This window comes from Gordionus sp. m RMFG-2023, chromosome 5 (assembly GCF_954871325.1).
Source record: "Gordionus sp. m RMFG-2023 chromosome 5, tfGorSpeb1-WG-v2, whole genome shotgun sequence".
NCBI lineage: Eukaryota > Metazoa > Nematomorpha > Gordioida > Chordodea > Parachordodidae > Gordionus > Gordionus sp. m RMFG-2023.
The window spans coordinates 22,619,846-22,643,841 of record NC_088779.1 but is presented as its reverse complement, the minus strand read 5'-3'; the positions used below and the strand labels follow the sequence as shown (position 1 = coordinate 22,643,841).

Here is a 23,996-nt window from a genome sequence, read left to right as displayed (position 1 = left end):
TTTAAAAAATTGTATAAAGAGAGATAGAAATGGCATAGCTAGAAGGGATTTAAGGAGCATATCTACACCTTACATATATAATATGATAGGTAAAAATGTTGTATTTAAAGCCAGATTTTTGAAAACGGCTCGATTAAGATACTCAAAATAATGTTATTAAAGCTTTAAGATTTGGAAAATAGAAATCTAAACCTTTGTGGTACCTCTGTGCAAAATCTCCTTAATTACCTTATAATTATTATTTTGGCTAAAATAATCGGCTTTTTTTTAAATCAACCGTCCCATATTTTACAATAAAATAGAAAGTTGATTTTAGATGCAATATGTTTTTTTATATGTTTAGTTTTTAATTATAATTGGTTAGTACTTCTCTAAATATTTTCCAATTTTAAAAATTTTACCATTTTGCTAATAATAACTTTGTTATTTTGCTAAACGTTGAAACATCCTAGTGTCACAACGACATGGTAGTCATTGTGCATCAAAACCTAAATATAAAAATAGAAAACAAATATATATATATAAAAGGAAATTAATAATAATTAGGAATTACGAAATCATAAAATCAACTTTAATTCTTTATTCAAAATTATAATAGTAAACATCATAAAAAAATAAAATAAAATAAAATTAAAAAATTAAAAGTAAATTTTAGTTAAAATAATAATCCCCATTTTCGCCTCATAATTTCTCCATTATATATCCTTTTTATTTAATCAATATTTACATAGTCTCCCTAGCGAATAATAACCAGTTCTACATCCCACTTGTTAAAACTGTTAAAGTATGAAAAAATCTACAAATCTCACGCGTTTTTTTCTCATTTACATAGACGGGGATATTTTAATAAAACATTATTTTTGTTTACAATTTGCATAATGCATTTTTTTTGTAAAGTAAAACTGCAACACCTAGTAGTTATACATTGCGTATTGTCCTGGGCCTTTGAATTAGGGTTTTCTAAATTCTACCAAATTTTATACTTGGGTCTGTGATAATATGAAATTCATATCAAATGTAAATAGAATTCGATTTAAAGTTAATAGGATTTTTCCTATTTTATTTCTATATTTCTATTTAAACCAAAAGAATAAATAATATCTATAAAGATCGTTAAAACATAATAATCCAAATTATTTTGACTCTGTGGAAATTAAAATATTTGATAAAATTGATTCATTTCGGTAAAATAAAATAACAAAAAAGATAAACATTTGTTATTCCTTCCTCGATCGTATCAAAGTTTGGTTCGTTTTATATTATATCATGGTGGCTTAGAGTTACTTATATTCAATAAATCATAATACCATTTTATCAATACATTTCAAATATATGTACTAAATTTTATTGTCTTATTCAACTTTTTATCAGTATAATAGTTTTTATCTAAATCATCTATAAATTTTTTAAGTTACGAGATAGAAAATTGAAGAAAGAAGGACGTCCTTGGAAAAAAGTAAAAATATTATTTTATCTCCTTTTATTTCTCTTTTTCATAAGGTATATAAAACATTTTTACAAATTAAAATTAGAATATAATATTAAAAAGGTTAAGTTATAAAATAAAAGTATTACTAAAATAAAAATATAATTTGAATAAACAGAATTAAATAAATGTGCGATTTGAATAAACAGAATTAAATGAATGTGCGTAACATAAATTAAAACATATTACTATTCGATAACCAAAATATATAATATTTTAATTTATTAATTCCTATAATATAACATTCTCCCTCTTCTAAAAAAGCCTTCCCATAAGTTTATCTAATCAGACATAGAAAGTTTGTTGTCCAAATGGTTTATCGTCTTGGTTGTCAATGTTGCATAAGTCACATCTTAATCGTTGGCTTGTCCAAATCTTTGGTTTGTCTAAATCGTAAGCTTGATATCCTTATTGTAAGTTGTCTCCATAAATCATGATTTTGTCATATAGCTGGCTTGGTAGTACTCAGTTGTTATTATTATCATTTTTCAAAATTGTTATTATCATCAGTAAGTTGCGAATAATGAGAAATAATAATTCATCAAGTTGGATATAAAAATAAGTGAAGAATGATAAATCAATAAGATTGTTATATAATATTTTTAGCTTTTTAATTTTTCACGTTTTAGTGTCAAATTTATTTTTTCGCGTTTTAGTGTTTAATTAATTTTTTGCGTTTTAGTATTTAAATTTATTTATATTTATAATATTTTCAATCCTGAGGTTAAAATATGCAAATAAAATATTATTCACATTTATACTCTTTAAAAAAAAATTTTAAATTTCACACCCTAGTTTTAATTCAATAAGTGTTTTTTTTTAAATAATAATTCTTCATAAGATAATTATTAGAAAATGATCTTCTCATCACATCTTTAAATATTTTTCTAAAATGATGATGTTTAGTTTTTACATAACTTCTTTTATTTGTCTTCTAGGCTTTAAATTTCAAAATCTTTTTATCACATTAAGTATTACTTATAAGAGTTATATTAATTTTATAATTTTTTAAATCAATCATGATTTTTATCTTTTAAAACCTTTAATTCATATGTTTCAATTACATTTTTAAGACTTAAAATTAAAGTTTTATCTTCTTGTTTAGGATTTTTAATGGTTTAACTTTGTAATATAATTATATCTAAGAATTCATCTTTAAGTAATTCAGTTAATTTCCACAATTGGTCATCAAAATATGAAAAATATCAATAGGCATTTCACTAAGAAGTTTAACTGATAATTCCTTATTAAGTAATTATTTTTTAATTGTATCTAAGAATTCATCTTTAGGTAATTCAGTTAATTTACACAATTGGTCATAATTCAAGAAATCAAAAATATCAATAAGCATTTCACTAAGAATTTCATTAAGTAAATAATTTTTTAAGGCTTTTTATCATCTTTAGGTAATTCAATTAATTTACACAATTGGTCATAATTCAAGAAATCAAAAATATCAATAGCCATTTCACTAAGAAATTCATTAAGCAAATATTTTTTTAGATTGATTGACATTTAAATTATTTTTTTAAGTTAATTTCTTGGCATAGAATTTTAATTTATAATAACTTTTCTTCTTACGTGGATTTAGAATTATATGTAAATCATCAATGGTTTCACTATATAGAATTCATAACCTAACGTCCAACTTCCATATTGGTTCTTTCTAGGTTGTTATATTAGATTAGGTGTTGGTCATCATATTGCAGATCACCACCCAGAGCCAGGACACCATGAAGAAGGAAGCTTTTGGCGTGAAAGAACGTGCAAGGAAATTTTCTTGGTTCTTGGTCATCTCATTAGGTTAGGTAGTAATCTTATTCAAGTCCACCACCTACCGGGGCACCATGAAGAAAGAAGAAGAACGTCGTTGGAGAAAAAGTAAATATATTATATTATCTCCTTTTATTTCTCTTTTTCATAAGTTATATATAACATTTTTACAAATTAAAATTAGAATATAATATTAAAAATGTTAAGTTATAAAATAAAAGTATAACTAAAATAAAAATATAATTTGAATAAACAGAATTAAATGAATGTGCGTTACATAAATTAAAACATATTACTATTCAATAACCAAAATATATAATATTTTAATTAATTAATTCCTATAATATAACAAAAATAAAAACTAAATTGTTTAAGTTACGTGATAAAGTGTCGAATAAAATAATATTGAATAAATAGATTTCATTTAAATTCAACGCGTCATATAAAATGATATATATTTAATAACATTTTAATATAAAATAGACTTTACTGCATTTAAATTAATTTTTGAAAAATAAAAATTCGATATTATATAACGACTACTGATATTAGATTCGAAACACAAATTAGCTAATCAAGTATTACATATTGGCATTCTCCGATATTTAAAGCCTCTCATTTTTTTTCTTATTTTGCCAACAAAGTGGTTTTCTCTAGACTATCTACTAAACGGGGTTAATCAATAAAATTTACTAAATACATCGATTATTAATTTAAATTTTAAAGTTAATGCTTCCATAAATTTTGCTCAAGTACCAAATAATGATCAAGTTTCAAAATATGATTTTATTTTCGGTTTTGGCAAAGTACCAAAACCTTTTTATTTTGCTTATAACCACTAACGGTTAATTCAGTCGATATTCGGTTTGATGATCAATTAATGGGCTACATGGTGGTATAGGTTTTGTTAATTGATTCTCATCTCGTTTCACCAGCTTTAAAATTCACACTTTCCTAATTTTGCTGATAACTCATTTTCGGTTAATTTTTTTTTACTTTTATTTAAATATGAAGGACAATTAAGACACAAAGTATTTGACCAAATTGTGAAATAATTATATTCATTTTTTAAGTAAAAATTTCTTATTTGCTTATAACAGTCAATACTGGTATGGTTTGAAGATCAGTTAATGTATAAACAATGGTGTTAATTTCAGAATTTGATCCTCACATTTATATCACAAGGATGTGACTAATCCTCAGGCTGCGTTGAGGGAGAAGGCAAGATTTGGGAAAAGAATATTACTTAACACATATTACTAGTATAAAGAGTTTGTAAATAATCTTTGCATAATGTTGATAAACTTTCTTCATTGATTGTGCCGATTATATCAATAAATAAGACAATCATTATTTTTACCTTATTTACTTTTCTTAGTGACTACTCTACACTTATTTTTGTTTTATTTTCTAGGACACAAATAAAATTAATGATATGGCAATCTTTCCCCTTTTATAAGGTAAATACAAATAAATAATAATCAAGATGATAATATTGATATATAATGCTTTAAATAATATAACAAGACTCACCATGAGTCTTATATTCATTATAACTAAATTCTCATGCCATTATTACAAAACAAAATTATTGTGGATAAACAAAAATATAATAAAGATTAAAAAAATAACCACTTATGACAATATATTTATTTTTAAATTGGCCCTCCAAGTGAAAATTCTTAGCCTTTAGATCAAACAACGATTATCTTTGTTTAAATTATGATGTCAAACTTAATTTTAAAAAACTATTCAAGAAAAATCATCTTTATTTCTTTTTAAATTTTCCAAGTTAACAATACCAATAAATTGGTCACATTAGGCACTTGAAATATAACTATTTAAATATCATTAATATATATAAAATGAGACATCAGCTGTTTTCGTCAAAATCTGGTAATTTAAATTCAGCTGGAAGTTTAGAATTCAGATCAGCCATAATTTGAGTAATATGAGTTATATCGGAACGAATTTTGACAAAGGTCGAAAGATCGAAAATGGAGGAATCATTAAAAAAGGTTTCGCAGAGTCCATCTAAAGTCTTATTTTTAGTGGTAAGTGCGGTAGTTAAAACAGATAATGAGTCGTTTAAGTTAATTATCTTAGGATTTAATTGGGCTTGAGCTTGCATTACAGGAGACACGATTTGGTTAAGGTGAGATTGTATACTATCACATAAGTCATCAACCTTTGAAGTTATATGAAAGTATAATAAATGTATTAATTAGACTGATATAAAAAATGATTATATTTTAGTATAAATTAAATAAACCAGAGTAATTTTTTATCAATTATTACTTTTGACTAGTATTTGTTGTAGGCCTATTTAAAAATGAATAGAATATTCGATTCATAATAATTTGAATTGAATAGAAACGAAATATAGTAAAATAATCAAATAATTCGATAATTTGTTTTTTAAATAATAAATTTTATTATTTTTAATTACTTAATTTTTATGAAACGTTTAATAATATTATCCACCTTTTTTTAAAAAATTTTTAAATAAATTTTAGGTAAAAATTAATATTTGGGACTATAATAAAGATATAAATTAAAAATATAATTCTTTTTTTTTAAAAAAAATATATATTTTGTGATAAATAATTACCTAAAAATCTCACATAATTATGGATAATAACTCTGTAACTTGTTTTTAATGAGTAATTCAGCCAAAAATTATGAAATGAAGAATCGTAGATTCAATATAACTATCCACAAATCGCCATAGTTACTTTAATCTATATAAAATTTTAATTTTCAATAATGTTGTTATAATTTGAAATTTTGTTTACATGGATTATACAAATATTTGTAATTTTACATTCATGTAAAATTATATTTTCAAGACTCATTATGAGTCACACTTTCTTTTGCATAAAGATTATTTTATTGATGTTATTTTTATTTCATATATTAAGTTTAATTATGTGTGATTGTATTGACATTGTCAAGTTATAAATTTACATAATTATTCTTCTTTCCTAAATAAAAAATCTTAAAGATATCTTTAGTGATTCTTAGATTTCATATGGGAAAAATGATTAAACTCAATATATTTTAGGTGGTACATTACTAATTTCTTTCTCCTTCATGTCATGGAGAGAGTACATTAAGAGACCAAGATCTAGGTTCCAATAAATATATAAGACCAATTAGATGTTTGAGCATAATTTATATTCTCAATGAATTTTAAAATTGGCAAAGGATTTCATATACTCATTTATTTTTCCTATTAATTTGAATTATGGTAAAGGTAAAACTGTTTTTCCAATTGAAATGATGCATTTAAATTGGCAACTTTAAATTCTAACTGAAACCTTCACTTCATAATTACTCAAGTCATGTTAAATTTTAGAATTGTATAGATCTCTTAATTAATTTTGTCCTGCAAATTATGTATAAAGAAAGTACTTGCAAATCAGGCTATACCAGAATGATTTATACGGGAAAAATGTTTACAGAGAGCTGGCTCATAATGTCATAAATATTTTTAACAAAGGGCTCCCATATATTGCAAAATCATCTTACTAAATTGTTTGCTCGGATAGGTCATAACTTTTTAATAACAAACTCAAAAATTGAAATTTTTTTAATAAATGGATTTACTCCAACACATCTCTATCCAAATCCCAAGAAAGTTAAGAGAATCATGATTGATTTGACATGCAATTATTTTTAACCTAAATATAAATTAATTATAAGGGTAACTTGTTGAAGCTTTATAAATACAATGCCATTTTGAATGAAATTTTTTATAAATGCTCATATGCTCTTAACCCCTAAGAACATTTGCTATAAAAAAGCATAGCATTCATGGGGCAAATATGAGCCAAATTTTAAACTACTATACGGGTAATTCCATGACAAATCGACTAGCGATTCAGCCGACCTCAAAATTAAATGGAACTTGGCATATTAGTTATTTATGTTGTAAATGTTAATAAAATCAATTTAGAGTCTAGCTCAACCAGATCCAAAGATATACGCCTTCAAAGTCGAAAATAGCGAAGTGCGTGATTTCATTAAATCTTGTTATTTTAAAAAATATTTAAGATAGAGTTACAAATTATATATCATTTTATAGCCCTTGAAATTTTACGTTGGAAAATATAAAAAAAAATTAAAAAATTTCTAATTTCAGGTAAAAATAAAAAATTAACATTGTTAGGAAGGGATTTTTATTGGGTGTTAACATTCACTAAAAATGTTTATTACCTTTATATTAAACGATTTAATAAAAAATCGCGATAGCCATTTTGTTTTTTTTAATTTTATTTTTTATTATTTTTATAAATAAAAACATGCAATATAAATGGCGTTATATTAAAATTATTTTATAATATATAATTTTTAATAAAAATATGAATAGTATTGTGATTAAAATAAAAAAATCAATTGAGTATAACCAAGAATAATGTCCTGGGGCGATATGTAAGCAGACAGCCCTTACATATGATTTTATTAGGACGCTATATTGTAAAATAAACATATTTTAAAATTATATACACAAACAATATAAAAATAAATACCTCTTGTTATATCTTATCCCATTTTGTGCTTATTAATAGAATTTCTTCAGACGATAATTTGTAGGCACGTCCTGTCACTGTAATAGAAGCTACTACTGTTATTATTTGATTAATGGGTAACCATATCTTTTCCGCATTTGTGGGGTAAAAGAAGGATGGTGATGGTCCAAGGGGTAAAAAGGAAATATATATCTCCTCCGTAATTTCCCTCTTTTTTAGTACTGTGGCTAACCGCCAAAAATCGTCATAAACACATGTTACGAATCCTTTAATATCGGCAAAAGACAAATTATCGGCATTTGAGATATTGTTAATTTGAAAGTCCTCTGCATATAAATAAATTTTTGATTTAAGTTTACTTAAACTCAAAGAAAATACAGCATGTATTTCCCGAGTTCCTGGAATGGGACGAGCTAAATTGAATCTTTCTCGTAGTTTTTGTAAATTGTATTGTTCGTTGGTTATATATGTAAAATTTACTGATGACATGTTTTGTTTTGCAAATTGATATAAATCAACTGGCGTTTTAATGTGTCCAGAACTGATGTGCTGAAGGCTTGAACGTGCTGCTAATCTTTTTAATGTTCCGCCAAGGCCGTCACATGGACTTTTTATATGGGGTGACACAGATTTATAAAAAAATTTCTGTTTTTATATTGTGCAGCTGATCCGTCAGAGCAGTAATATATTTTGTTTGACTTTTTGCTGAATTGATTGGTCAAAAATTTTATCATTTTAGTCTGGTATAAATGTTTGCAATAACATTATGTTAAAGTGACTCTGATATTACCATATAATTAAGGTTTTCTTTATTCCCCTTATTATTATATGCTATCAAAGGATGGATAGTGGCTTGATTATTCAGTAGAATCCTTGAACAGTGTCTTGGATTATAAATGCATAATTTTCAAAGAAATCACACATTATCATAAATTCATTTGGTTGTAAAAAATGTTTAAAATTTGAAATATATGATGATTGATTGGTAGAGATGATAGGAATAAAAAAATAAAATAAACTGATAAAATCGTTATTTTCAAATAATAACGATAGTATATCCACAACAATGAAAGGATATATCTACAAATTATGGTCGTAGGAATTTCTATTAGTAAGCGTAAAATTTTAATAGTTTGAATATAAAATTTTAAAATATGTTTATTTTACAATATAGCGTCAATAAAATAATATCTGTATGGGCTGCCTGCTTACATATCGCCCCAGGACATCATTCTTGGTTATACTCAATTGATTTTTTAATTTTAATCACAATAATATTTATATTTTTTATTAAAAATTATATATTATAAAATAATAATATAACGTCATCTATATTACATTTTTTTATTTGTAAAAATTAAAATAAAATTAAAAAAACAAAAATGGCTATTGAGATTTTTTATTAAATCGTTTAATATAAAGGTAATAAACATTTTTAGTGAATATTAACACCCCCAAAAAATCCCTTCCTAATAATGTTAATTTTTTATTTTTACTGGAAATAAGATAAAATTTTTTATTTTATATTTTCCAACGTAAAATAAGGGCTATAAAATGATATATAATTTGTCACTCTATCTTAAATATTTTTTAAAATAACAAGATTTAATGAGATCACACACTTCACGATCAGGGTTGCCATGTCAAAATTTTCAAATTGTGGGAGAAATTAGGTATTTTGTGGGAGTAATATAAAAATTGTGGGAGAAATATGAAAATTGCTAACGCTTATTATTTTTTATAAATATAAAATTGAATCTATTTTCCAAAATAAAATTGAATCTATTTTCCAAAATAAAATTGAATCTATTTTCCAAAATAAAATAGGTAATTATTTTTCAAAATAAAATAGCCAACTATTTTTCAAAATAAAATAGCCAACTATTTTTCAAAATAAAATATCCAACTCTTTTTCAAAATAAAATAGGTAACTATTTTCCAAAATAAAATACGCAACTATTTTTCAAAATAAGTAATTATAGTATGACACAAAATTTCTTAAATACTATCTTTATTATTAAAATAACATATTGATTTATTATAATATATTAATTTTGTTTAAAAATAATAACCAACGATCTTTTTTAAATAAAAAAGAATGTAAACAAAATAAAATTTTATAAAAAAATTGTAATTTTACAATGTAAAAAAATATATTTTAAATAAGATTTTATAAAAAAACAAACAATTTTAAATTTAAAATGTAAAAAATAATTATAATCAGTGCGGGGAAGTTGTTCTACAGTATTTAGTTAATACAATGGGGGAAGGGAATATGATATTTTGAGGCATCAAAAATCTTCAAAGCATAAATCAGTACAGGGCAGTCTATCAACATCTATTGCAAAACAAAAATACTCTTCAAAAATAAGAAATAACACAGATGCAACTACAGTTGCGGAAATGGTAAATATGTATCATGCAGTACAACATTCAGAGAGCTACTTAACGAGGCATCAAAAATCTTCAAAGCATAAATCAGTACAGGGCAGTCTATCAATATCTATTGCAAAACAAAAATATTCTTCAAAAATAAGAAATAATACAGATGCAACTACAGTTGCGGAAATGGTAAATACCTATCATGCAGTACAACATTCAGAGAGCTACTTAACATCACAATGTTGGTAGAATCTTTCCCCATAATATTTAACGACTAATATAAATGAAAAGTATACTTTGTAGAACACAAATGAGCAAGCTATCATCAATGTTTTAGGATATAAATCCAAAAGGTCAATTCGAATTTGTGCTGACCCAAGGATCCTTCGCTCTAATAACGTATAAAAGGATATTCCCACTAATAAGGATCCTTGGGTCAGCACAAATTGGAAAAGGAAATCTAAAGACCAAAATAGGTTTATCAAAATCTTAACTTTTGAGCATAATATCTGCCACAATAGACCCTTAAAGGAGGGGGATGCCAGCGTTGCCCTTCCCGCCCCATTCTTCTCTTCTTCTCACCCCCCACCCACCCCTATTTATGTTCACTTCGTTCATTTCATTCGTTTCACTTTATCTATCTTTAATTTTTGGAAGGTAATTAATAATTCCTCTATCTGCTGAAACTTAATCTTGACGATTTGAAATGTGCAAACATATGCAATTCTAACATAGGCATCTAATAAGGAGATATCAAAACATTTCCCTTGATCCTCCCCTATTTCAACAAAATTAATGTCATTTCAATAAAACTATTAAAAAATTTTTCCCCAGATATGAAATATCTAAAGACATAGCTAACCATATATAATGGTAAATATGGCAGATTTGGCATTACCAATGAATTGCATGGCAGCTTTCTGATCTGATAATTCCTCAGTGAATTTGGCAAAAACCAGAGTGTATTTACAGAATTGAGTCAGCATAATGTTGGTTGACAGGTTCCTCCTAATACGCGCCATGGTAGAATTTTAAAATTTTACAAACCTTTAAAAAATAAATAGATTATAAAAGCTGTCCTAATATTTTGAAAAAAATTTTCAAAAATAAATGGCAGAAGTATATTTAGGAATTTTACATATAAGATATCTACTATATGCTGTTAATATGCAGTTGCAATCAGAAGAATATAATTTAATAAAGGTTCACTGAATTATGCTGCAGAAATACCAAAAGAATATTATTACAATTATCGGATAATTATTAATAAGATTTAATATGCTGTCATGTTTGAGGAGATTGTAATGCTTCTTTATTTTTATGATTTGCCAAAATATTCAAAATATTAATTTTACAATGTAAAAAATAATTTTATTTGATTTTATGCAAATGTATAAATAAGATTTTATAAAATATAGAAAGTCAAATAGTTATAGTTAATTATATTTTATTTGAGATTTAAATAATGGAACTAAACGTTTACCATCGTTATTAAGATATTTGTAAAATTCCTGGCATGACATTTTATAATTTTGTTTAACCATTAACTAGGCCTCTAATGTTGTTAAAGCTCTCTCCTTTCTCCATGCAGTCCTCATCAGGCTAAAAATGTGCTCCGATGAGGCATTAGAATGAGGTAAGGAGAAAACATACTCGCAAATTTTTTTGGTTTCTGTTCCAAGGTCATAATATTTATACACTTGTAAATAGAGTTATTAAAATCAAATCTTGATTGTAAATATTCCAAAATTGTCTTAATAAAAATATTTGCTTCATTTAAAAATACGTTAATTATAGTAATATTTGAACATTTTAATATGATATTTTTAGCAATAGCGCCATAAAATTTATTATCTATTTTTAACTGTAGAGATGAACAGAGCTGTAGCATGATTTTGTGAATCTTTATCAATAAAGAATCTTCTGATTGCAACTGAATATTAACTACATGAAGTAGATTTCCTACATGTGAAACTAATCCCAAATATGCTTCTGACATTTAATCCTCAAAAAAAATTTTCAACATTTTAGGACAGCTTTTAAAATCTTTATTTAAGAAGTATTTCTTTAAGGGTTTGTAAAATTTTAAAATTCTCTCAATGGCAGGTATTAATGATAACCACCTGATAGGTACATATCGCAACAACTCACACCATTCCAAATCAGACCACTCTACCAATTCGTTTAATTCAGTGACTCTTTTAGTTGATGAACTAAATTCGTTAAAACATTTCATCACAATTACTTCGACATCTACAGAGAGTACATTCATTGCCTTCTTGCAAGAATTATGCAGTATATGGCATATACAGCCAATTGGTATTAATTCATTATTGGCCTCAATTCGGTAAATACACTTTGATTTTTGCCAAAATTAACAGAGCTATTGTTGAATAATATATCAATTATATTTATAATATTTTGCTTGACATATACTTTATGGAATAGTATAAAAGTAAGTAGTGAAAAATATTATTTAATCAATATTATTCATCCACTAACTTTATTTAAAAGAATTAGAGATTAAAATAATATCCACTTCTAAAAGTTCTATTCTTCTAACACAAAAATTTTGAAAATGTCGAGTGGAGCACTGCAATTCTAGATAACGATATAAAATATATTAAGTAATTTAAAATATATTTATAATAATTATACATACTGTTCTAACTTCTATTCTTTCTAACACAAAAATTTTGAAAATGTCGAGTGGCGAATTGGAGAATTTTATAAAAAATATATTTTAGAGCGGAAAAATAAAATAAAAGAACTAGACATATTTTTCGAATAAATATTTAAAATTTATTTTAAAAATATAATAATAATCAAATACTGTCTCTCAAAATTATTATTTATATATTAAAAACATTAAAATGCTAAAAAAAAATTGTGGGAGCTTTTTGTGGGAGATTTCTAATTGTAGGAGTTTTGTGGGAGTGAGATGTATGTGGGTAAACTAAAAAATTGTGGGAGACTCCCACTGATGGGGGGAGACATGGCAACCCTGTTCACGATTTTCGACTTTGAAGGTATATTACTTTGGATCTGGTGGAGCTAGCACTCCAAAATTTTGATTTTATTAACATTTACAACATAAATAACTAAGTTTCATTCATTTTTGAGATGGTTGGCCTAAAATCTCGTTTTTTTGGTTGATTTGATGTGGAATCACCCATATATCACTTCATTATTTTATTTTGTAGAATTTGATATAATAATAATTTGATAAGAATTAGTCAAAAAAAATATTCTTAATATTATTTTATTTAGCATAATAAATAATAATTTCTACCAAAATTTTTATTTATATTCAAATAATAGAATTTAAAAATAATTCAATTTAAATATTTTTAAATAATTAAATTACCCTGTTTGTAAGATTTTTGGTGGTTAATGCAATTTTTTCATTGCTGACTTTTTTATCATTAGAATAGTTCAAGAATGATTTCAAAATAGGATAGTTTAATGAAATTTGAGATAATCTTTGAATGTATTCATCATTATCAATAGATTTTTCTTTCACTCCAAGTGAAACAATTGTTATTTTTTCTGGAAGTGAAAGCATTTGAGATTCATTTTTGATATCTTTTATATGAGGAAAATTTATGGATTTACTATATGTTATGAGCTTTGAATTAGGAACCACAGGCCCACATAGCATTTTTGAGTCTATAAAGTATATATTTATATGTCTATTAAATAGATGTTACCATTCCCAATCGGCTTTCCAGCAAAATATGAATAATATGGCATTTCACCACTAAGCGGACTTATATTACCACTTGATATGGAATCCTGTCTGCTTTCTTGATTTATTTTTTTACCAAATCTAGTCATATCTGGCAATGTACTATGGTCTATACCCATTAAATAGAACAATTAAATAAAATATGAATATTAGAAAATTGAATTGAAGGCTAAACTAGATAAATTAATTTATTCGAAAATAAAATGACGGGAAATCACCTGCCGTACAAAATTCATAATGGACATATATCAAAATTAAATTAGCTGATAAAAATTCTTTCTTCTAGTCTTCTTTTTCTATGTAATTTTATTTAAAACTATTATTTTCATCTGTCGTAATTGAATAAAAATATTGTATTATATTTTTAGATTTTGAAAAGTTTGTTTTTAGTTAAGTAATGATGATTTTTATCTAATTTTATTTTAAAAGCGTTGATTATATATTTTTAGATTTAAGTAAAATTGTTTTTAGTAAGTCATGATGATTTTTTTTAAATTTTATTTTAATCGCGTTAACATCTTATTCTTAGATTTATAAAAGTTGATTATCGTAAAGTCATTATGATGAGATAATTTATAATTTCTAAAAATGTATTTTTATCTTGTAATTTAAATTTGAGGCATGAGTAGGTGATTTATAATTGTAAAAGAAGATATTTTTAGATAAGGGAAGCGTAATTGTAATTTTTTAGACAGTTGATTTTTTCCCTTATAAAATTGTAATATTTTTTAATTAATATTTTGATTCGTGGAAATATTATTAATAAAATTGTTGTTAAAAAATTCGTGGAAATATCATTAATAAAGTTGTTGAGTATATATCATAGTATATAAATTGTATCTCAGAGTAAACGGACAACGTGATATCATCGACTATGTATTATTATTGCTGGCAAACTTGGCCGGCAGATTTAGTATATCAATTATAAGTATAATATCTTTTATTTTACACTGAATCTCAATCTTATTATAATTTTACAAAATAATTTAGTTGCATAATGATATATCAATTCATATTGATATTATTTCATTGATGTGAAACCCATAAAATGGGGTTACCGCTAACTCCTACTATGTATGTACACTTTTAACGCATGAATCGTCAAACTAGTAGTATATTCACATCATTGCGAAATATATTTAAAAAATTACTATCATCATTTTGAAAAATTTACTTTTGTTGTATTTTAATATATTCAAAGACAGATGCGTGGCATTCCATTTCATATAGGTTGGTAAAATTCTATTTCAAATGCTTATATTCTTTTTTAAATTTTAGAAAAAATTTTAAATTAATTTTTATATTTCTTCCTTCTGTAATAATATTTTTTCCTACGAAAGTTTGAAGCATATTTTCCTACATTTTTTTTAAAATCTTAGGCCTTATTTATAGTAACTGCGATGTTTTTAAGCGGTGTGGTATTTAACGCTATCAAAATCTCAGCTGATTTTTCACACCGATAACAATATTTGAAATATACGTCGCAACATATATTCTTTTAAATTTTATCATAGCATTTTTATGGCTAAGCTTTATATTTATAAATTATACCCATTATTTACCTCATTGCTTGAACAAATCGCGTTTACTATAAATAAGGCGTTAAAACTTATATTTTATCAACCAAAAACCTAAAAGTAATATAATTAAGTATTAAATAATATAGAACCCAAACACGATATCAAAAGTCATAATAACTGCTTATTCATCTTCACAATCTGTTGCATAATGATTGCAAATAAAGTTATTGTGTAAAATTATTTATAAGATTTCTTATGCCGCAAGAAAAAAACTGTAAAACATGCCTGACATTAGCAAAATTTTTGGATTTAGAGGAGCCTATTTTGATCTTGGATTAATATTAGAATGGCCTTAACTAGATATTTCTACTGAAGCTGATACATTATTATATTCAATATGACAGCGATGTTATCTTCGCATTGGAATATATATTAATAAATTATATGATTACACACCATTTTATGCAATATTTCAAAAAATGATATAGATTAGACTAGGTTAATGGAATATTATTATATTACATCTTCAAAAAGAGAGATAATATCAACCTAGAATTTTTCAAGATTTATGTGATTATTGAGACGAAATGAGATTGGCAAGCTTTGACTTACACCTAGGCAAACAAATTGTTTCAATATTAACATGTATTATTTAGCAATCCGTCTTAAGATATATTAATACTTGATATTGAAATGAAATATTTAATTCAATTTTAGAATTTAAATCTTGGTATGAAATATTTATTAATGTTTAATCCTCCAAGAAACGCGAACAAGAATGTCATATTTTTGCATACTTTAAACTATACTTTTATTTTTTTCCAAATATATTAAAATCTTTGTATATTTTGGCAACTAAACAGAGGCCTCTCTTTATAATTTCAGAAGGTTCAAAAAAGAGTTTTTATTTATTTTCAAAATTACCATTTTTTAGCGAACATTATCCTAAATTTCCTTTTTTTAGTGGTATAAAAAAAAACTCAAAATTTTAAAGGGGCTTTTAAAATGAAAAGGCATTTTATTTATTATGGAAAATAAAAACCTATCTCAGAAGTACCATCTGAAAATCAATTGAATGGACAAGCTTTACTTAATATACATATACAAAAATTTAATTCTGATTTACAAATCAAATTATTGGAATCTCAAAGAAGATTAAATTTCCATTTGTGAATGATATTTTGATTAACTTTTTTTAAAATCATCATCATATGTGTAATTTTATATTTTATTGATATTTACAAACGGGATTAAAGAGCTAAAAGATTTTTTAACAATATTTTATTCGCTCTTAAATATTTTGTATTTTTCAATATTTTATTATTTGAGTTCGAAGTTGTCATTTTTTAAAATATTGGTTCCAACATATTTTGCATGCTGTTAAATTTTTATTGTTCCAAAAAAATCCCTTTAATATTAAAAAAAATGTAGATAATTTCTGACTACGCACCTACTCCATGTGTTCTCATAATTTAGTAGCGGTAACTTAAAAAAGTAGTCAAATTGACTTATACATCTTTGGAAAATGTGATATCAAAATAAGATAGACTGGATTGGTTACTATGAAATTGAAAACGATTATAATAGCTGATTTTTTATCCTCAGCCGCTAAAATATTGACCAATTGTTTAGAAATTAATAAACACTACGTGCGCTTTTACAAGTAAAAATAGAAATATTCAAGCGTCAATCGTATACAAATTATAGTGTCTCTGGAAAGTATCCCGTTTTTCAATTTATTTATATAATTTAAAACCAATTATTTTTTGAATGTTAAAATTTTATTAAAATGTAAAAATGTTATTAAATATTTAGAGATGCCTATATATATTTTGATTTATTCTTATATTTTTGGGATTTTTTAAATAGTTTTTGAGATGATTTTATAGAAATATTAAGAAAAAATTAAGGAGGGGATCTAAACAATTTTAAGGAAATAAAAACAAAATTTCATCTAGATATCATTAAAACTTTACCCAATAATAAATACTCTTAATAATGGGGGGGGGGGAAAGGGGGTATTTTCAAACTACCTTTATTTTGCTCAACTGGATGTTTATTATATTATTAGGCCTATCATTTTCAAGGCTTACTAATATTAGCAAGACTTTTTTGTTCCATGTGATTTTGCTAATTTTTAATTCTGCGGAGGGTAAAAAGCTTTTAGGATGCAAGAGTTACACTGGCATTAAGTTTTTTTGCAATGAAATGTCAAAATTTTAAACATTTTACAAAATAATTTATATTTTTCTTGTGACCTTTATTAATATTTAAATATAATTTTTTGCCATCTGAAATTTATGTGCTTGTAACTCCATAATGATAAATTATTGGTAAAATTATAGTCTTCCCCATAAAAATGTTTCTGAATCAAATCTAACATTATTTTATATATTATATATGGATTCCTTAAAGATCTGTGGTGTTCTCCCTAGAAATCATTTAAGGATCGTCATATTGAATAAATAAATAAATTATACAATTTTCTTTGGAATTTCTCGTATTAATGATGTTTTTTTATAATAACATAATTATTTAAATTATCTACCTTCAGGCACTAAAATATACTAATACTAGCATAGCACTGCTTCTATGTTTAAGGTATAAATTTCAGAAATTAGTGTTCCCAAAAATTATAATTTTTATTTTGCCTTTAACCTGGATTATTTTTTTTTTGGGGGGGGGGGGAATTCTGCGTTCAGGCATGATGCAAATTATTGCAATTTTATTTTTCCGTTAATAACTTCTCTTTCTACAAAGCGGATTGGAAAAATATAGTAATTAAATATGAAGACAAGACCGTGTCCTGAGTCGACTTTTTTGTTGGAATATTTAGTATCGACTAAATCGACTAAACACTCTAAAAAGTAAAAAAAGATTATTTTATAAAAACGAAAAAAAATATAATCAAATAAACAAAAAAGATGAAAAAAGAAAATTTTGAAAAGAAACGAGAATAAATACTAAAAATAACAAACCAAAATATGGTGTCCTCATATTTAGTCTAGGCTAAAAAGTAATCAAGTATCAAAATTGAATCGAACCAGGACACCGCTTAAACATTGACAAAGGTTTTCAGAATTAGTATTTAAGTCAATTTTGAAACCTAAAGTCGATCAAAATTTTCTTCTTTCTATATATATATATATATAGATAAATAAATAAATACCCTAATAGCATTTACCATAAGCGCTACCTAACCAAAAGAGATCTAGGGGGATGTCTCCCATTTAAAAATCCTGGCTACGCTATTATAAATAATGTTTATAAAGAGTCATGAATAGACCTTTAAGACGCCAATATGGAATGGCAGCTACTAAATACTGGCCCTTAAGGTTCCAATTTATTATTTATATCAATCTTGTTTTTCGCTATAATAAAGTTATTATGATTCACATTCAATTGGTGAAAGTACGGGTGTTTTGATGCAACCCAAAAAATCTGGCCTGAAGAACTGCACTCATGTAGATAATAATACCAAATTTAGTTTTGGGTTCATAACAAACAATGTACACACACATATATATATAAAAAAAAGGTCTTGCTGTTAGCTTTTAAAAACATAAAGGCACCAAATAAAGGATATATACTAAATATCAAAACACTAAACTGAAATCGTAGCATGAGGCCGCCTGCCTAAATCGTGTACTAGAAAACGGTTTAGTATTCGAACCTAGCGAGACTATCGTTGGTTAATAAATAAATTTCTTCATGTGTCGCATATTTACGTTGAATATATAATGGAGAATATGCCATTAATCCATTTAGAATCAACCGATTTATTTGATTCTACATATAAATAAAATGAGACCTAATTTGATGATCTATAGCAGCAACATCTATTTTGATCATATGATAATATGATGTTCATGTTATGTTGGTAGTAGTGCTTTTAACCATTCATAACCAATATTATAATTTGTATTTTGTAATTATAGGGTAAATTATTTAAAAAAAAACAAACAATTAAAATAAAATAACAATATGTTTTTTCATTTTTGCACAACTCTCAAAAAATAAATGACAATCAAATATATAATATATAACAAAACAGATTTAATACATTAAAAATTGGATATTTTAATTTTCGTTTTTTCTTTATATATATATATTCTCCTTTTACTAAATTCCTTTAAAATATATTTCAATATAAATTATATTTTTATAAATTTACCTTAATTCATTGGTTGTCCTCGATAACCAATCTCCAAAAATTGATATATGGAATAGCCGATGTTGGATCAGTACAGAGGAAGAATTGATCATATGGAAATTATTTGTAATATTAGGTATTGAATTTGAATTAGATAAAACAGGATCATGAATTTGTATTACTAGATAAAATTTGGCGTATATTAAACATTTGAAAAAAATATTAAACTCTATTTTATAAAAAAAATTAAGTTATTTAAAAATTGTAAATGCAAAAAAATTACCGTATGTATATTTTATAAAATAAATTAAATTATATAAAAATTGTAAATGCAAAAAAATTACCGTATGTATTTTTTAAATCTGTTTTGTTATATATTATATATTTGATTGTCATTTATTTTTTGAGGGTTGTGCAAAAATAAAAAAACATATTGTTATTTTATTTTAATTGTTTGTTTTTTTAAAATAATTTACCCTATAAATTCTAAAAAGAGATTCGTTGAAAGTATGATTATTTTAAAATTTTTTTAACTGAAGGTTCAAATTAAAAATTGAAAGGTTTATTAAGCAGCTTTTGACAAGGCTAAGAACTTTTATGCAGTTAAGGTAGAATTTGAAATGTTATCTTTAGGGGGTGAATAAAGGAAGACATTATAAAATTGTTAAACTAAAAGTATCACCAAAAATGAATAAGATTTAAGGAATATAAATCATTACCTACATTTTAGGTGATAAAAGACTTATTCCACGGGTGTGGGTGGTTATTACGATTGACCCCCCCCTCCCCAACGAGGGGGGGAGATGTGCTCGAAACAACTGCTTACAAAATTTAAAGGGTTTAAAATTTTATTTCATTTTTTGTTTTACCATACTCATCCATAACCAAAAGATTTCTTGTCTTGTAAAATTATTTTTCGAATTTCAAAATATACCTAAGAATATTAACCAAAAAAAATACAAATACTTAATTAATAATTGCACATGGCATAATATAAGAGATGATAAATGGACAAACCATATTAGAAAAAGACATGGTGGGCAAGATTTTAACGATATAAAGAAAAGCTTTGAAATAGTATTTTATGTTTTCCCTAATTTATCAATTTCATATAAATATTTATTAACATTCCTACTATCTCATGTATTGCCGAAAGGGTGTCAAAAAATAATTAACTGTTTTTTGTAGGGGGGGGCTAATTTTCAGAGGGGAGGGGGTATTCAGCTCAGATCGCTCAGAAAGTGTAGGGGCAAGATCGATCGTCAATTGAATAAAATTGGAGTGGTTTGCCTTTGGATTTTCTATTTTTCTAATTTTGATTATGCTATGAGGGGGTAGTTGGTTAAGAAGGGGGTGGGGATAACGGATAAAACATCATTTTTTAGGGGATGTAGAAGTCCCTGATTGGGAGACATCACTGTTAAAATTTAGTCACCATACTTTATTAGATATAAATATTAACCAATAAAAATGTTAAAGGATAAATATAATATATAGCATAAATTATAAGGATATATTATTAAAATTTAGACTAACTGAATAAAAATATTAATAATTTTACGCAGTAAACGAAAATACATTGTAATATGGAATGTGGGGTAAAATAAATAAAATGCCATACACTAGAAAAATATGCAAAATGATTATTAGCTAAATATGTTGTAGTTGTGTTGTGTGCTTAAAAAATGCAAAATTTAATCTATAAAATTGCGATTAGTATAGCATGAAGGGCGAAAATAGAAAATAAGAATATCCTCTGATTTTTAAATTAAATTTTCATTTTTTTTTATAATAAAAAAAGATCTAAACAAATTAACTATAAAATTATTCTATCCTAATTTAGGAATCCTTATTGTATAATAGAGCATGAACATTTAGAGGAGGGCTCAAGACGCTAGAAAAATTTACTTACCATAAATCTTCTTAAATCGTGAATTTAAACGGAGATATAACTTGTAACTCATACATCATTGTGGATTTTAAAGTGTTGCCGAAATTATTTTAAAAAAAATATTAATGCTATTAAATATACTTGGATATAACATAATGAATAATAATAAATTTTATATTTATAAAATACAAAAAATTTAAAAAAAAAACAAAAGTGGTTTATTTCTTGCTAATTTAAATTTTATTAACAACATTTTTTAAATAATGGGTATTACCTTTTCTTTTGAAAATATAATGCACTTGCCCCCTCATGGTTAATTTAAACAGCTGATTCATTTATTTTTATCATTTCATTTGAAAAAAGAATTTTTTTTTATATCTTCATGAGAATTTTGAATTTATCCGAAACAAATCTAATCGACAGATTTCAGCGTTATAAACCTTGAAGCTATAAATGCGGTCAATATTGTCATGAGTGTAACAACGAAAGCTGTCATGTAAAAAGTCTCTTCATCAAAGATATCTGTATAAATTAAAATTTTGACTGGTTATAATGGCTATAATTTGAAAATTTACCACAAAATATTACTTTCTAAGTATTAATCCGGAACTTTCTGGAACCAAAAAGTATAATTTAGAAGATGGGAACAATTTTATAAATTATCTAAAATACATTTCGGAGGTTCAAGAAAATGTTCCGTTATTGCAGAATATTTAAGGATTCTCATAAAAAACTTATCAACCTTTATAAAGTGACCATTAAAGTTTTCCAAATTCCATTTATTCTCATCGGTAGGTAGAGACGGAGGGGGGGGGGTGTCACTCACGAGGGCATACCTTTCCAAAAGTCAGTCTCCATTTTATATTTTAGTCATCAGCGTGCCTTCAGTGTAAGTTGAATAATCAGGGCTCTGTAAACCTCTTTGAAGCAGAGATCTTTATGGGCCTTAATTTTTTGATTAAGCCCGGCACAGCTGTAGTGAAAATATTTTAGGCCCAAGTTGGCCCATTAATATTATAAAAATCCTAAGCCCGGTCCAAGCCCATATCCAAAAATTTAATTGCATTTTAATGAAAATATGAACAATATTTAAGTGTATTTAGTCAATCATTTTGTTTACAATATACTTAAGTTTATTATTGGAAGAAAAAAATTTGCAATATTTTTTTAAGTTAGCAACTTTTTTAAATAATCTAAATTTAAATAAAAATATTTAGGCCCAAGCTCATTAAAAAATTTCCAAAACCCATGGCTGGACCAGACCTAGAAAATATAATACTGTGGGTGCGGGCCGGCTCAGCCCATGAAGATATCTGCCCTGAAGGCTACTCCCCTGACCATCAGCAAGGAAAGTATCATCTGCATCTATAAATTTTATCTCTAAAATCATATAAAATCTAGAACACAAGAGCATGGTTTGATTTGTATCAAACAAATACAATATATTTTTTAAAATTAATGAAAACAAATTTCAAATAAAATTAAAGGCTATCTATCAACAATGCTAAAAATCAAGATTTGATGAAATAATTTGCAATTTTTATATTATTTCATAATTGTTTTTATAAATTTAAAATAATTAAGTGTTTCAAATTTAAGGCTATGTCCAAAATCTGTTTAAAAAATTCGAAAAGTTTCAAAACTTTTGCATATTTAAAATTTTGAAGAAATCCTATGTTAATTTTGGAAATTTATAAAATTTTATTTTTATTTTAATAATAAAATAACATACTTATTTATTTCCATTAAAGTTTCGAAAGTTTGAGAATTTATTTTTCTGATATTTTGGACATAACTTTAAAAAAAATGAGAATGACTAAAAAAGCAAAAAATGCTTGCTTGGGACTAAATCAGGCTTAGTAACAACTAGTAGCACCAACTAGAGTGTTGTTAAAAGGCTAATTAAGAAAAATGGATAGCCCAATATTTTAGCCAAAAAAATATTACGCAAGTCTGGAAATTTTGCTCAAAGATGGCATGAAAGGTTTGGACATCTACTAACCAAATCTCGAGGCTTGCGTAATATTATTTGGCTAATATCTTAATTTAAAATCGAAAAAATTGAGCCGTTTGACAATACTTATCACCAACCAATGTTTATTTGTTATTCCTATCATCCTAAACAATTATGTTGCCTAAAATCATTTTAATCTTGATTTTGTTTGGTGGAGAGATGATTAAATATTAATTTGAATAATATTATAAGAACTTTTATATATCGATAAATGTATATCACCGAGGAAGACCGTTAAATTTTTTCTAGGCGGGGGTGGGGGGGGGTTGTATGTTTTGGAGTGAGGGAGTGAGTTTGTTTCCAGCCAATTTTCTGTAATTTAGAGACGCTGATGATAACTAAATAGTAGAAGTCACTCTTTTTGATCGATTTTGCTCTTGACGCTAACAATGACGAATTTAAATCGAAAAAAATCGAGATTTAGGCTTGAGTGCCTCGTTTTTTATTATGTTTGATCCATTTATTAACACTTTATATTTCTTAGACTGATGATTCAT

The 23,996-nt window shown here is 25.4% G+C and overlaps 1 protein-coding gene across 1 annotated transcript; it reads right to left on the bottom strand.

Moving 5' to 3' along the window:
- Positions 1–5,092: 5,092 nt before the first annotated feature.
- Positions 5,093–14,095, bottom strand: LOC135929988 (uncharacterized). The gene is made up of 3 exons (XM_065466747.1): positions 13,884–14,095; positions 13,541–13,842; positions 5,093–5,447 (listed from the first exon to the last, which is right to left on the bottom strand). Exons 1-3 carry the CDS (start codon positions 14,038–14,040, stop codon positions 5,133–5,135), a joined length of 774 nt encoding a protein of 257 aa, XP_065322819.1. The 5' UTR covers positions 14,041–14,095; the 3' UTR covers positions 5,093–5,132.
- Between the last annotated feature and the right edge of the window lie 9,901 nt (positions 14,096–23,996).